Below are 17616 nucleotides of genomic sequence, written 5' to 3' on the forward strand. Positions count from 1 at the left end.
AAATCTCCTTGTCATTTAGATGTGTAAACATGCAAAGTTATTTAAAAAAAAAAAGGGAAATTTTAAGTAGTTATTCCCTGACTTTATGGGTTTCGATAGTTAATTCTAAACATCATTATTTCTTATTCTTTATTTCTTTATTCTGAAATGTTCTAACCAATACATGTTAGTAGAAGGTTTAAAAAAAATAGGTTTAAATGAGTATACTAATTGAGGTATATTTTTCATTTTGTTTAATTACATTGACGGGAGAGTGGCTTGGCCACAGGTGACATTCTATTAAATTAGAATTAAAAGTATAGATTCTATGGTATACATAGGAAAGTTCAGGATAAATTGCTCATTCTGGGCTGACCGGAGGTGCAGGATAGGAAGAAGTTGTACGCGAAGGAGGTATCAAATAGGTACCTTGTACGGCTCTGTAAGGGAGGGGGGATCAGGGGTTTATTTGTATATATGTATGTTTTTATGCTCGGCTCTCAACGGGACCTCAATAGTAGGATGTAAATCCATTGTGAATTCGCACTCCAGAAGTATTACCAACAAATACAAAACAATATGTATAGATTATGGCTAGTTTGAATATAATGATCTGGAATACTGGGGGAATAAATAATCAACATAAACGCAAAAGCGTGCTCACACTGATGAAAAACAAACAGGTTGATGTGGCTCTTTTAAGCGAAACGCACATTTTAGTGAAAGACAAAGCTACGTTAGCGGACAACATATACCATAACATTAGTCACTCTTCCTTTGGAACGAGAACCCGTGGAGTTGCTATAGTCGTGAAACGGAAGTTGAATATTCAATTGAAGGGAGTATGGTCTGATGCAGATGGTCGGATAACCATAGCTAAGATTGTACACAGGAATAGGAAAATAGCATTAGTAGCGGTATATGCCCCAAATCTATACGAAGCTAATTTCTACACTACACTTACCAGAACAATGTTAGACCTTCCAGAATACTCATTTATAATTGGTGCAGATTTTAATGCTATTTGGGATCCTGGGTTGGATAAATCTTATCCCACCTTTTCCAACGAACAAAAAAATGCATCTAATGCGTTAAAGGATTGGTCGAAGAATACAGGTGTAAATGATCTATGGCGATCACTCAACCCCACAACCCGGAAGTACTCTTGTCGATCTGCAAGACATAACACACTTTCCAGAATAGATTATGTTTTTGCAACCCCGAGACTATTTGATAACTATGAAGTGATATAGTCAAGTTAACTATGAAGTGGAAATGGTACCCAATGCATTATCAGATCACTGTTCTTTACTCCTAAAAGGATCATTTGGTATACTGTCATCCCGAGCCCCAAGATGGCGATTTAACACGATACTGCTGAATAACAAGGAATTCATTACACAACTCAAAAAAGCTCTTTCAGTATTCCTACTAGAGAATGCGAAATCGGTGCCGGACCCCAGAATATTATGGATGTCGGTAAAGGGAATGATCAAGGATTTTACCGGGTGCTTTTCTTCCAAATTACGCAAACAAAATCGTTGCTCAAAACTGGCAGGGCTGGAAACGCTTTACTCTACGTTATTTTCTTCCTTACAATATAACTACTCGGATCGACTGGAAAATCAAATTAATGTGGTAAAAAAAGAGATTAATGCTATTTATAAACAACAATCTGAAGTACAAATACGTAGCACAAGACAACAAAATTATTCTCAAGGTTCTAAACCAAGTCACCTACTAGCTATGCGATTAAGAGTCAACGCAAAATTTGCAGATATAACTACAATTAAAGCACAACAAGGACTTGTTACAGACACTAAAAAGACATTCAAAGAGTTCTACTCCAACTTGTATAAATCAGAAACGACCTTCGATCAAAACAAAATGGACAAATATCTTAATCAAATTAAACTCCCTAAACTATCAGAGGATGACGCTAAACAGTTAGAAACACCCATCACACTAGATGAACTCAGGGAGGCCATATCTGAAATGAAAAGTGGTAGGGCTCCAGGAAGAGACGGTATCCCACCAGAAATGTATACCTCTCATGTTGGGACGTAATTGGACCCCTATTACTTAATATGATTTTATACTCAATCAAGGAGGGGAACTTCCATAAGAACGACAATATTGCAATCATAACAGTCCTCCTTAAAAAAGACAAAGACCCCACGAGTGCGGTAGTTATAGACCCTTAAGCCTCCTCGGAACCGATATCAAACTGTACTCTAAGGTATTAGCCATCAGACTTCAAAAGCATATGACGTCTTTGGTTCATCCGGATCAGACTGGCTTCATTTGATCACGGATAACATAAGACGATTACTACACATACTAGATGCCAGCAAGGACGACACCACACCTAAGGCGATGCTGTCCCTGGATACGATGAAAGCTTTTGATAGGTTGGAATGGTCGTATCTATGGGCAGTATTAGAAAGGATGGGGTTAGGAAAAGGATTCATTGATTTTTTTTTTATCCACTTTTTCTCCCATTTTTCTATATTTCCTCCCATCCCAATTTCGTATCATCCAATTCAACCCTCCCCTGTCACGAACGCTGTTTCTTGCCTCCCACAAGCCGGCTGCAATGTGGACTAAGTCATACATAGCACAAGTCCCCTCCGGTACTTGAGGTAACAGCAGTCGCATCTTTTCACCTGCGCAGCTCGATCTCTCAGTGTCGAGGAGTAACGCGTGGGAGGCTCACGCTGCCCCCGACACTTCCTGATTCTACTGCGCAGGCGCACCAACCGACTTGTAGGAGTCGCTTGTTCACAACGTTCGATCCCCACCCTTCAGTTTTCCCTCCCCGTAATACGGCCAATGTGTATTACTGCGGACGACCAGCTAAACTGAAAACAATGTGGAGAGCTGGATTCGAACACGCGAATCCTAGCGTCTCCACACTGGTGGCGAGTGCCTTGCCCACTACACCACCTAGCCGCCCCTGAAAAGGATTCATTGATATGATTAAAGTATTATACAAAGACCCATCGGCCATGATTACAACAGGTATAATCACCTCCGAAATCTTTCCGGTATCACGCTCTTCTAGACAGGGTTGCCCTCTTAGTCCCGGACTATTCGATTTATCATTAGAGCCTTTAGCACAATATATAAGACAATCCCAATTCATAGAACCAATCGTAATCAAGGGCACACAACACAAAATTTGTTTATATGCGGACAACGTAATACTGTTCATGCAAAACCCTAACACCGCAATGCCTCATCTTCTCAAGTTGATTGATGACTTTGGCAATCTATCGGGATTTAAGATAAATTGGCCAAAGTCGGCTTTCCTTCCACTTAACACCCCTGCAAAAAATATACTCCTTCCAGTAGAAATACCAATGGATAAACACTTTAGATGTTTGGGAGTTGAAGTATTCCCTACCATAAGCCAAACGGTGAAGCACAATTACATAGAAATCCAAAATAAAATAAAATACGACTTTGACAGGTGGTCAAAACTTAAAAACTCAGTACAGGCACGGGTTTCAATAGTTAAGATGGATGTCTTACCTAGAATCAACTTCATCAGCTCAATGCTACCGTTACCCCCTCCAGATGGTTACTGGAAAAAATTACACTCTTCCGCATACAAATTTATTTGGAATAACAAACCACCACGTATAAAAAGATCCACCGCACAGAGAAATAAAGCCGACGGAGGTATGGCATTTCCAGATTTTTTCCACTACTTTAAGGCGTACACTTTAAGACCACTGACAACCTGGTTTGATCCCCAAGCATCAGTATCCTGGAGAAATTTAGAAGTAAATATAGTAGCACCACATAGACTGCAGGACATAGTATACACCAAATTATCAATTAAGCAATGCGAACTGGAATTTGGCCCCATTATTACTCATGCGATCCGGATATGGCGTGAAACACACAAAAAATATTCTAACCCACATAAATGGCATAATCATACTCCCTTATTCAATAACAATGCACTCCTGATTGGAAAACGACCTATAAGATTCCCTAGATGGGAAAAGCAAGGCATACACACATTAGGAGATGTTTTCAACAAACAGGGTTTTTGTAGTTATGAGGAAATACACAAAAATGTTTATCTCACCAGTTCCACATATTATTTTTACGCACAGTTATTGTTATGTTTGAAGGCTCATGGTGTCCCATTAAGGATACCAATTGAACACCACAGATACCACAAATTCTTCTATGAAAGAGAGACATTGAGAGGTTTTGTATCAGATTTTTATCATCAATTACTAACGTCCTCGTATGAAATCCTCCACCTAGACTCAGTCTGGAGGAGGGATATACCAGACCTGGTATTACCGTTGAATGATGTTTTCGAGTTTGCAGTCCCTATACAGCTAAAGAGATTGGTTTTATCTGGTATCACAGTGGCTAAAAAGCTGATAGCATCACGATGGTTTCAACCGGAAAAAAATTTCCGGAAGGTCTGGATTCTTACATATCTCGAAGTGATTTATCTAGCAATATCTACAGCAAGAATTTTGGGTCTCAGTGAATCCAAAATTACAAGGTGGTTAGAAGTGGTGGAGTCTGAGAGAATAAAAACTAGCATTTGAATGGTAGTGCCTGGTTAGGAGCGAATGATGATGGATGGATTATCCAAGGGGGGGTCCCGGGGGGGGGGGGGGGGGGGGGGGGAAGCGAGCGAGCGAGAGCATATATGTATAGGGTATAGCAAGTATTAGGTGTATACCTTGTATATTAAATTTATTTAAATGGTCATTTCATTGGATGTGCACTGTTAATTAATGCTTGTATATCTAATTTTATGTTGTCATGTTTATGTTTATGTGTTTGTTTAAAAAATAATAAAAAAATAAAATATAAAAAAAAAGATTCAAAGACTATTTTAATAGCTTTCTTTGAATACAGTTTATCTCCTGTATTGACTCAGCTAGACCGCTTTCTTATATTATATTGAAAAAATTTCACTCCATAGATTAATCTAGATTAATTTATTTTAATGCTTTAAATAATTTAAATTAATCTTAGCATTAACTTTGACAGCCCTATGTTTAAAGATAAAAATGTTCCTTGAAGGCCTGTTAAGGGTCAGTATAGTAGTAGCCTAAGATAGATAAGTTTGCTCGTGGCCAGAAGGCTCTCCCCTCCCCAACTACTGTTGAAGTGCCATTGAGCAAGGCACCACCAAGTGTGCAGTTGTGCACGTGTGCAACTAGTGAGTGCAGGGGGTTTCTGAAAAAATAGCATAGGCTAGCTGCATGCGCATTAAATATTTTCTCTTGGTATACAAAGGTTTACATAAGTTATTGACAAATTTGTTCCAAATCTCCATTTTCCTTATCGACTATACATTATCACCTATATGAATTCAAACACAAATTCAAACAGAATATTGTTGGTAAATGTTTGAAGCTCGAATCTATAGTTCCCAGCCTGTCGCCCCCATTTTGAAAATATGAACATGTTTGTTTACTGCACGAGAAACGCCTATATGACAGATGGCATTACATTTATCAGGGGACAGAAATCTATCTGCTTATCAGCCAACGAATGGCTGCTTTCAATCTGTGATTGATTGATTGATTGATTGATTGAAAATGTTATTTTTAACAGATTGCAGAATGGGTACAGGGGAAGACTTTCGTCTTGTTTACATCAGGGTCCCCCATTTTCAATTCATCATGTGCAGGCATGTACGTTCCTGCTATCATTTGAATAGGCTCAGTTTTTGAATCTCATATTAATTTGAGTCAAAATTCTGTTGCATAATTTCTCCCAGGAGGAGCAGGACCTTTGCATGGCAACGAGCCGCGTGCAGGCTGTGGGGCGAGCCGCGCGCTCAAGCAGACAGTTGTGTGCGACTGTGAGCGCGCCTCCATCGTCGGTGCCGGTGCGTGATTTCCATTAAACCCGAATGAATGACAGAACAACACAATCAAGAAAGATTGGGGGGAAATAACCGAAAACAAAGACAATTGCTGTTGCTTTAAAAGGTAAGCTTGCATCAGTATAATGTTGTTCATTTGTAGGTGTACCGTGTATGTTGTTGTTGTACCATGGCGTGATTCGTGTGTTTATTTATTGATGTATATAGGCTACCTATATAGGCTAATTTATGCACGGTGAATTGAGCGTGCGACGGCATCTTTTGTGCTATATCAATGCATGCATTTTTTTTCAAGGATATTTTCTTCACATTCGTGAACTTAATGCGCGAGTAGGCCTACATTTTTCAGTTGTGAATCTTATTCGAATATGTTCATAAAAATTATATGCTCGATCCCATGATCTTCCGTTTATTCATCATCTGTAGCCTATATGTCGACAGATCATCGCCGCAGAAAGAGCAGCCTCTGCTGGTTCTTTATTTTTAAATTGACCTACTTCGATTGCTTAGAAGAGCATGAACCAATAGCAGAATAGGAGCCATTTTCCCTTTATTAACGAGATAACAGACACGATCTCTATACTATTCTGTACCCTTCATGGTCACCTAAGTCCTAAGAGATGTCAAACAATCTATGATGCATTCACGCACCTCTTCAGCCAAAACAGGCCCTAAACATCTGGTTTAGAAATCGTGAACTGTGAATCATACTTTAGGATTAATTACGATATTATTATTATTATTATTATTATTATTATTATTATTATTATTATTATTATTATTATTATTATTATTATTATTATTATTATTATTATTATTATTATTATTATTATTATTATTATTATTATGTTTTACCACAACTATGCAAACTGAAGGAATACTTAAGCCTCCACCAACAGCCCTCTCTCAGACATCCATATTATTGCTTCATGTTTGAGGGGAAACCCTATTTTCTGTGGTTTTGACTGAAATTATTTCCATTATTCATTCATTGATAAAAGATGGCCAAACATATATATATACGTATATTGTGTATATTCAGTATATTGTGTGTTTGTATATTGTATATTTTACTTTTGTTTACATTGTCTATGTATTTTTATATACACCGGGATAAATGAGGGACACGTAATTTCAACTTTCACAATAGACCTTGACTTTGACTGACACGGATACGTTGCGTTCCCCCACCTACCCCCCCTACCCAACCTCCTCCAATGTTGTTTCTTCGTCAAATGTATACTCTCTTTTTTAGACAATTTTTGTACTCATAAACAGTACTGTATTTGTAGATCTGGTATGTCATAAATGTATAGATGTAGCAGTACTGTCTAGTATCTGTATGTCATCATGTAAAAAATCTAATCTACGAATTCCAATCTGGCTTCAGAACATCCCACTCCACTGACACATGCCTTCTCTATTTAAACAACCACATCAAACAAGAGGTGGACGCGGGCAAATACTGCGGCATGGTCATGCTGGACCTACAAAAGGCCTTCGACACTGTCAATCACACCATTCTGATTGACAAGCTAAAAGCAATTGGTTTTGATAGTCTATCAGTGAGCTGGATGCAATCCTACCTGGAGGGGAGAGAGCAGATGGTGGAGGTAAACGGTACCCTATCCCCCCCCTCACAGTGAGCTGTGGTGTTCCACAAGGAAGCATACTAGGTCCGCTACTGTTCCTAATTTATGCAAATATTTGTCGTCAGCTTGTGACTGCAACTTGTTCCTGTTTGCGGACGACTCAGCCCTGCTGGTCTCTGACAAGAACAAGTTACAGGTTGAAAAAACCCTCAGCTCAGAACTAGGCAAAATCTGCATATGGCTCGCTGATAACAAACTATCATTACACATGGGCAAAACAGAGTCCATTCTCTTTGGTTCAAATAACAAACTCAGCAAGACCGACGGCTTCTCAGTTACAGTGGGTGACAATATTGTCACAAGGAAAGAAGATATTACCTACCTGGGTTCCATCCTAGAGGCAAATCTTTCCTGTGACAAAATGGCATCCAATGTAATAAAAAAAGTCAAGTTTCAAGTTTCAAGTTTCAAGTTTCTTTAATAGTTGTCATACAGCACAGCGGAACAGCGTAGCACAGCGGAACAACAACACCATCATCAAATTTGCTGATGACACAGTAGTGGTGGGCCTGATCTCTGCCAACGACGAAAGGGCCTACCTGGAAGAGGTAGAGAACCTGTCACAGTGGTGTCAGGAGAACTGCCTCTCCCTGAACGTCAGCAAAACAAAAGAGATGATTGTGGACTTCAGGAGGTCGGGGGTCAAGGACTACAGCCCCCTCAGCATCGACGGGGCACCAGTTGAGAGAGTGAACAGTTTCAAGTACCTCGGAGCCCACATATCCGAGGACTTGACATGGACCACACACATTGACAGTGTTGTGAAGAAGGCACGACAACGCCTCTACTTCCTCAGGCGCCTAAGGAAGTTCCAAGTCAGTCAGAAGATCCTTAGGAACTTCTACTCATGTACAATAGAGAGCATCCTGACCGGCAACATCACCTCCTGGTTTGGGAATAGCACTGCAAAAGACCGTAGCAGACTACAAAGAGTGACACGTTCAGCCGAACGCACAATTAGAGGGGGGCTTCCCACCCTCCAGAACATTTACAACAAGCGGTGCAAGGGGAAGGCTAAGAGAATTATTAAGGACTCGAGCCACCCGAACAACTGCCTCTTTGAACTGCTGCCGTCAGGCAAGCGATACCGGAGTCTTATGGCGAGCACAGAAAGACTCAGAAGGAGCTTCTATCCCCAGGCCATCAGGCTGCTAAACGAACAATAATCGCTAAACGAACAATAATCACTATGCAACAACCATCAAATGCACACAGCACCCACACGCACACACTCACTCAAACAAACAACACACTGCAGCACCCACTCTCCACACTTTAGATCACACAAACACACTTACACTTTATATTTATTGATAAAGGATTTGCACTACAACTCGTACACCTACTGTGAATTGTACCTAAACTGCACCTCGTCCATTTATGCCTTGCACTATATAGTATTGTATATTAGTACACTGCACAGTATTGTATATTGTATGGTAACTACGTCTACGAACATTGTACATATGTCTAAACTGAACACTGTGACCTCTTTTTTTACTTCTAATTTTTACTATGTTTTTATTTCATACTTATCTTGTCATGCACAGTCTCTGGAGCGCAACAGTAAGAAGCATTTTGTACAAAAGTATTCTGTACTTCTGTATGACAACTATTAAAGAAACTTGAAACTTGAAACAGAAGTACAGAATACTTTTATACAAAATGCTTCTTACTGTTACGCTCCAGAGACTGTGCAAGACAAGATAAGTATGAAATAAAATAACATAGTATAGCATGTAAATTAGAAGTAAAAAAAATGAGGTCACAGTGTTCAGTATAGACATATGTACAATGTTCGATGCAGAATAGACGTAACTGAGTTACCATATAATATACAATACTATGCAGTGTACTAATATACAATACTATATAGTGCAAGGCAGAAATGGGATGAGGTGCAATTTAGGTACAATTTACAGTAGGTGTACGAGTTGTAGTGCAAATCCTTTATCAATAAATATAAAGTGTGTTTGTGTGATCTAAAGTGTGGAGAGTGGGTGCTGCAGTGTGTTGTTTGTTTAAGTGAGTGTGTGCGTGTGGGTGTGTGTGCTGTGTGCATTTGATGGTTGTTGCATAGTGTTTATTGTTCGTTTAGCAGCCTGATGGCCTGGGGATAGAAGCTTCTTCTGAGTCTTTCTGTGCTTGCCTTAAGACTCCGGTATCGCTTGCCTGACCGCAGCAGTTCAAAGAGGCAGTTGTTCGGGTGGCTCGAGTCCTTAATAATTCTCTTAGCCTTCCCCCTGCACCGCTTGTTGTAAATGTTCTGGAGGGTGGGAAGCCCCCCTCCAATTGTGCGTTCGGCTGAACGTGTCACTCTTTGTAGTCTGCTACGGTCTTGTGCAGTGCTATTCCCAAACCAGGAGGTGATGTTGCCAGTCAGGATGCTCTCTATTGTACATGAGTAGAAGTTCCTAAGGATCTTCTGACTGACTTGGAACTTCCTTAGGCGCCTGAGGAAGTAGAGGCGTTGTCGTGCCTTCTTCACAACACTGTCAATGTGTGTGGTCCATGTCAAGTCCTCGGATATGTGGGCTCCGAGGTACTTGAAACTGTTCACTCTCTCAACCGGTGCCCCGTCGATGCTGAGGGGGCTGTAGTCCTTGACCCCCGACCTCCTGAAGTCCACAATCATCTCTTTTGTTTTGCTGACGTTCAGGGAGAGGCAGTTCTCCTGACACCACTGTGACAGATTCGCTACCTCTTCCAGGTAGGCCCTCTCGTCGTTGGCAGAGATCAGGCCCACCACTACTGTGTCATCAGCAAATTTGATGATTGTGTTGTTGTTCCGCTGTGCCACGCAGTCATGTGTGTACAGGGAGTAGAGGAGGGGGCTCAGAACACAGCCCTGGGGGGCCCCTATGTTGAGCGTGATGGATGAGGAGGTGCAGTTGCCTGCTCTTACCACCTGGGGTCTGCCCGTCAGGAAGTCCAAGACCCACTGGCAGAGGTCATAGTTCAAGCCCAGGTCAACCAACAAACTCGATTCTTGTACCGGATCTCCTCACTGGTAAACAAGAATACCCTGAAGACTCTGGCAGGAGCACTCATTCAAGGGTACTACGACTATGCTTGCACCTCATGGTACCAAAGCACCTCAAAGGCGCTAAAAACAAGATTACAAACATCACAAAACAAACTGATCAGACTACTGCTTGACCTGACTCCTAGAACCCACCTCACCCCTGCCCACTTTGACAACCTAGGATGGCTTAGAGTAGACGACAGAGTACAGCAACTTGCAATGGGCCTGGTCTACAAGATACACTACACGACCAAGGTACCCATGTACATGTCAAAATACTTCCCAAAGGTCAGTGAATACCACGATCACAACACCAGAGGGAGCTCCACAAATCATGTTAAACCCAGATTCGGCTCAAACAAGGGACTAAGCACGTTTTGCAATTATGCCACATCAATGTGGAACGCCCTACCCAAAGCTGTAAAGGAATGTGAATCACTACCCACTTTCAAAAACACTCTCAAAGAACACCTACAGGAGACTGCAATTCAAAACTGGCCCCTGTAAATGTGCTAACACAACAATGTACCTCCAATGTACAGTAAATGACCAAGTATGGTTGTCAATATTCCAATGTACAGTTTTGCTTGTACAGTTGTACAGTGTTCCCCACCCACCCACCCCTCCCACCCACCGAACCTGTTATGGTTTGACACCGACCCCAAACGCACGACACAAGAGAGTAGGAATTCAGAGTTGCCAAAAACAAGGGCTTGTTTATTGAGACTAATTAATGAGCACAGAATAGTCAAGTCAAACAAGACAGGTACACAAGCAAGGGGGAAAATGTTCTGCTGCTCTGCAGCTTCTCCCGTGGTGGTAGTAGGGGGTAGCAGATGCTGACGTCTGAGCCGCTCTGCAGACTTCTCTCGGCAGAATCTCCGAAGTGTTGCGGGACCGAGAGAGAGAGAGAGGGAGCGAGTCAACAAGGGTGCAGGTGGAACGAGCAGGAGAACAGGAGAGGTGACTTGTACCCAAATACAAAAGTTATCCAAGTGAACTAATCTTTGTGTAAATACACACAGTGAGCAAAGTTCCAAAACACAATCCCAAGTGAATCTCTTCGTGTAAATACACACAGTGAGCACTGTTCCAAAACACAATCCCAAGTGAAAATCTTCGGTGCAAAAATAGACACTGAGAGTGAAGTCCAAAAAACAATCCAATGTGAATAATATCTTCGGTGTGAACAACACACAGTGGGAGATGTAAAGTCCCAAAAATATTATCCCAGTGAGAACAACAAAAAGGCGATCGCTGGGTGAGTGACTGTCTGATAAAAAAGGTGGTAATCTTCAGTGTTATAGAAACACACGAAAACGGAATTAGATCAAGACAGTCAGTAAAAAACTCACCCAGACGTAGTGCGTAATGAGTGCTGGAACAGCAGCGGAGCGAGCGCGTCGCCACGGGGAAAAGGTGTCCAAGAGGAAGGCTTCTTGGAATATCCTGGAGGTAAAGCACAGAGAGCAAAACAGCAGCAGCAGCAGGAACGGAGAATGCAAACAGAGAAATATCAAAACGATCCAACAAAACTAGAGTGGGGAAACGGGGTATAAATAATACGGGATTGATTGATTGACAAGCAGTGACAGCTGGGGGAGGTGATTGAAAAGCGTGTGGACAGGAGAGAACCAATCAACGACGTCTCTGGGAAGAAGCGTGTGAATAGGGGAATGAAATGATTAACAGAAAACTTAAAGGGACAGAGCGAGTGGGAGAGCAGCGGACCAATCATCACAGTACTTCAAGAAGCCCGTGGTGGGGAAAGAGCCAAACCTTACAGAACCACCTCCAATGTACAGTCCCCCCCACCTACCCAACCTCCTCCAATGTACAGTTTCTACGTCAAATGTATATACTCTCTTTTCTGGACTCTTTTCGTATCACAAACAGTACTGTATTTGCAAATCTGGTATGTCATAAATGTATAGATGTAGCAGTACTGTCTATCTGTATGTCATGTATGTCATATATGTTATGATGAATTGAAAATGGGGGACCCTGATGTAAACAAGAAAAAAGTCTTTCTCTGGTCTGCATCCCCTTAACAATTATTGAGCTGTACTGTACTGTACTGTACTGTACCATTCTACAATCTGTTAATAAAGTTTTCAATCAATCAATCAAGAAGAGAAAAGAAACACATCATGTTTAGATGGGAGATGGCGCCATCCTCAGGAAGAAAAAAAACATGCACACACTTTGGAGACAAGAATATAATATTAGAATAGTAAGCTTACTTTTACGTGAATGTCAATTTAAATTATAATTAGGGAAGGGAGGGGGTTGAAATGTGTTTTTGTCCTGTGTTACTATCTGTGAATTAATGAATTAATGAAAATTGTATTTAACAGATTGCAGAATGGGTACAAATAATACAGTACGGCTCAATACACACAATTGTTAAGGGGATGCAGACCAGAGAAAGACGTTTGTCTTGTTTACATCAGGGTCCCCCATTTTCAATTCATAGTGACATGTATGACATGCACAACATATATGACATCATGACATTTATGGCATAGGGACATACATGACATACAGGTATATAGTACTGTTACATTTGTGACATATATGATATGCAAATATACAGTACTGTTACCCATAGATCCTGACAGAGAGTATATACATATAATGGGGAGGGGACTGTACATTAGGAGGGGGTGGGTGGGTGGGAGAGAAATATACATACGGTGGGGAGAGAATATTATACATTACATACGGTGGGGAGGGGACTGTCTATTAGGTGGGGGTGGGGCTGTATGTATGTATGTATGTATGTATGTATGTATGTATGTATGTATGTATGTATGTATGTATGTATGTATGTATGTATGTATGTATGTATGTATGTATGTATGTATGTATGTATAAAAGAAAAAAAATACAATAGAAATATTGACTGACGTTTCTTAGGCAACTCTTTCGAAGTTGGTTAAGGTTAGAGTATGGAATCAGGGCTGGTGTTCTATCGCCCTGCTCTAAGACAAACTCTAACCTTAACCAACTTCGAAAGAGTGCCTAAGCTTAACCGGTGAAAGAAAGAGGCGTCACACGATTGGCGCTACCAGAAACGTCGGTGGCCAATCAGAGCACAGAACGCGAACGCGGAACTGGAAATCCGTTGGTAAAAGTATTCAGGCGTCGGGGCTGGGATGTGGAGATGCAAGTTTTGACTTTTTATTGCTGTTTTTACCTCAAACGGAAAACCTCAAACTCTTATGAAGAGGAGAAAAAATACTCAAGATTAGCCACTTGCAGACGGCAGGGTGTGACGTACTGTATATTTTAGTTGATGAAATATTTTTGTTGACTAAATATTTTAGTTGATGAAATATGTTTTAATTTCAGTGTCACAGTATGACATCGATCTCCAAAATAAGAAAACAAAAAAAAATAGAATGTGGGGCCTCTAGTGACGGGGGCCTCCAAAAAGATTTTAAAATAAAAGTTAAAAAAAAATAAACAAATATTTGGGGCCTCTAGTGACGAGGGGCCTCAAAAAAAATTAAATAAAAGTAAAAATAAAATTATAATAATTTGGGGCCTCTAGTGACGAGGGGCCTCCAAAAGGCCTCCAAAAGGCCTCGAGTGACGAGGGGCCTCCAAAAAAATTTAAAGTAAAAGTTAAAAAAAAAAATAATACTAATTTGGGGCCTCTTGTGACGAGGGGCCTCCAAAAGGCCTCTAGTGATGAGGGGCCTTCAAAAAAATTAAAAATTAAAGTTAAATTTTTTTTTTAAATGTTGGGGCCTCTAGTGACGAGGGGTCTCCATTTTTTTTTTTTAAATTTAAGATTTATTTTTGGAGGCCCCTCATCACTAGAGGCCCACAGGCCGCGCCGCGGCCGGCCCGGTCGTTAATCCGGCCCTGGTGTTATGATGAATTGAAAATGGGGGACCCTGATGTAAACAAGACGAAAGTCTTTCTCTGGTCTGCATCCCCTTAAACAATTGTGTGTATTGACTATTGAGCCATACTGTATTGTACCCATTCTGCAATCTGTTAATAAAATGTTCAATCAATCAATCAATCAATCAATCAATCAATTCTCCGTCCCACCCACAGGGCGTACGATAGATGGCAGTGATGATGAACCCGGTGGTCGCAACATGCTGGACGTGTCTCCTCCTCTCCGCCTTCCTGTGTGAGCCGGTGCTCTCCAAGGGTGGTGGCCGTGGAGGAGCCCGCGGGTCCTCGCGCGGCACCTCCTCCCGAAGCTCCTCCAGCCGGGGGAACAATAACCGCGGGGGAGCCTACGGCGCGACCCGCTCGCGGGGGCGCTCATCCGCGGTGCGTGTGGCGAGTGCGGCGGCTGCAGGCGCGGCGGTGGCGGTGGCGCTCACCGCGGATCGATGGTACGCGTCCGCCTTCCGCCGTAGCAACGCCGACAGCTCGGAGGAAGACCTGGACTACTCCAACAGGACCAATTACTTTGATGCCCAGATGTCACGATCAACTAAAAATGTGTCATCGCTCACACAAGTGTTTTCTATCATCATTGCAACGTTTTCTCCCAAATATGGATACCTATTGGACAGTATATGGTAGATGAGTCTGACGTTGTGATGTTGGGCTTTTCTATAGGATTAACCTACTACAGTGGGTATGGTCGGCGCACACCAGCCACACCGATGCGTTAAAAAATTTGTTTACCAGCCACAAATTAAACGTTCAATTTTTTTGTAATAGAAAATAACCTCCAAAAGATATTGGGTTTCTTGCCAAATGGCTGAGAGAGCAGACAAACTTAACAGCCACAATCAAATTTGAGAAGCAAGTGGCTGGTATTGATTTATCACCCTGGACCGATGCACAGGTCTGGCTAGAGTCCAGGATTGTGAAGGTCAGTAATGCAGCATGTAGGGATTGAAAAATCACACAAACTTGAACACCTCAATGTACTGTAGACCTAAGTCCTTACATTTAGCCCATCCATGGTGCCAATATAAGGATTAAGATTCATGGTGAGATTTTCTTCATTACCAGATTTCTTCATCCACTTTAGTCTAATAGAATTCTGGGGGCCATATTACATAATTCATTGTCACAGATATCTTCTTAGCTTATAGGTTGCCACCCCAGCGATAATAGGACATAATAAGCTGACAAATCAGTCATCTCTCTCTAGTGTGTGTGAAGCAAACACAATGGTGATGCCAAAATCTATATTATAAAAGGCTTTATTTTCATATGCTGAGAAAACGCAAGCTATACTGCCAGCATCACACGACTCACTGTTATTAATGTATTCATGCCGTGTGTAAATACTTGTTGGAGGCTTAACCCTTTCACTACCATACTACCAAAGGGTTAACCCTTTCACTGCGACAATACAGAAGGTTAACCTTTCACTACAGATGGTTAACCATCTGTAGTGTGGTAGTGAAAGGTTAACCTGTAGTGTGGTAGTGAAAGAGTTAAAGCTTAGATCTAGCCCTATATGGACGCACCCAAAGAGGCTGTTTTACCTTTGTTTACAGTACAGAAGTATTTCACCGCAGATGACTATCCATTCCTTTAAAGGAAGCTCCACCCTGAAATATAATTCACATGTTAATACTGCGCAGCTCCGTTTCGATTTGCAAAGATGAACAAGTCTCTTCTTAACCCTTTCACTACCACACTAAAGACGTTTAACCTTCTGTAGTGTGGTAGTGAAAGCGTTAACCCTTTGTAGTGTGGTAGTGAAAGGGTTAACCTTCTGTAGTGTGGTAGTGAAAGCGTCAACACTTTGTAGTGTGGTAGTGAAAGGGTTAACCTTCTGTAGTTGTGGTAGTGAAAGCGTTAGCCCTTTGCAGTGTGGTAGTGAAAGGGTTAACCTTCGGTAGTGTGGTAGTTAAAGCGTTAACCCTTTGCAGTGTGGTCGTGTAAGGGTTAACCCTTTGTAGTGTGGTAGTGAAAGCGCTAACCTTCTGTAGTGTGGTAGTTAAAGCGTTAACCCTTTGCAGTGTGGTCGTGCAAGGGTTAACCCTTTGCAGTGTGGCCGTGAACGGGTTAAACTGAACACCAGTGAGACTCTAGTGATGATGTTATCAAGAGAGAAATCCTAGAGCTGCTCCACAGGCTGTGAATAATGGAACTCCCAGGACTCTAGAACAGTAACCATGGTGATTTTAAGGGGATATGGATACAGCTTCTGATTCCGAGGTGTAGGCCCTACATTTAAATGAAACTCAGTTGGACGTAATAGCTCAAACAAAACCTTTTATGAGCCCTCAAAGTCTGACACAAATTAATTGTCAATAGACAAATTCACAGGTCAATATGAGTTTATGAATTGTATTCGCTGTATTTTGTGGCTGTAAAAGACTTCAAGAATGTATGTGATTCTACCTCACATTCATACAGTACGGTCAGAAACATTAAAGATTGGGACTTCTGTGGGTAACTTGAAAAATGGTGAGGAATCCAATAACAATCCATGGTTACTGTCAAATGACACAATTATGTCCTTTTTAACATAGAAACGTTGTCTTGTGGTACATGTCTGAAAATATATTTAGATGAAAAATATCCACAACACAAGCTGTTTTCATATCTTATTTATGCCACTCCGCATTAAGTTCGCCCACCATGTTTCTTCTAGCCCCTCACATCAGTGTGATTGACGACCACTGTGGCCAATGATATTCTGCCTTTCCCTGACACCTCCCTTGATTGGCCAGAAGCCAGAGCCACGCTTAAAATGCTCAGGAGGCATTTGATTAGTCAGTATCAAGGCTTGTTTCATGTTACCCATCGGTAACAATGTTTTTAAGATTTATTTGTGTGTGTCAGAATTCAAACAAAATGTTAATTAGAAGTTACCTACTGCAGGTTTAACTGTCCCAAGATCATTCAAGATGATGTAAATTCAGTTTTAGGGTGGATCTTCCCTTTAAGTTTAAATAGCAGAGTCAAATGCTTTTAACAGGACTCCATCCCACATGTCAACACCAGCTGTATTGTGCCTATGTGGTCAACACTGTTATAACTGACTTATTTGTCTGTTCCACGGAATGTTTTGGGAGTGGTATCCAATGGTTACGCACCCCCATGTTGGGAAGAATCACAACAAAACAAAGTGAATACCTGATTTA

The 17616-nt window shown here is 41.3% G+C and overlaps 1 protein-coding gene across 1 annotated transcript; it reads left to right on the forward strand.

Moving 5' to 3' along the window:
- Positions 1 to 5830: 5830 nt before the first annotated feature.
- sprn (shadow of prion protein) lies at positions 5831 to 15440 on the forward strand. Its single transcript, XM_084321778.1, has 2 exons — positions 5831 to 5960; positions 14603 to 15440. The coding sequence occupies exon 2, from the start codon at positions 14615 to 14617 to the stop codon at positions 15083 to 15085; it is 471 nt and encodes a 156-aa protein (XP_084177904.1). The 5' UTR covers positions 5831 to 5960; positions 14603 to 14614; the 3' UTR covers positions 15086 to 15440.
- The last annotated feature ends 2176 nt before the right edge of the window (positions 15441 to 17616 follow it).

The sequence above is a fragment of the Notolepis coatsorum genome (assembly GCF_963971535.1).
Source record: "Notolepis coatsorum genome assembly, chromosome: 9".
NCBI classification, from domain to species: domain Eukaryota; kingdom Metazoa; phylum Chordata; class Actinopteri; order Aulopiformes; family Paralepididae; genus Notolepis; species Notolepis coatsorum.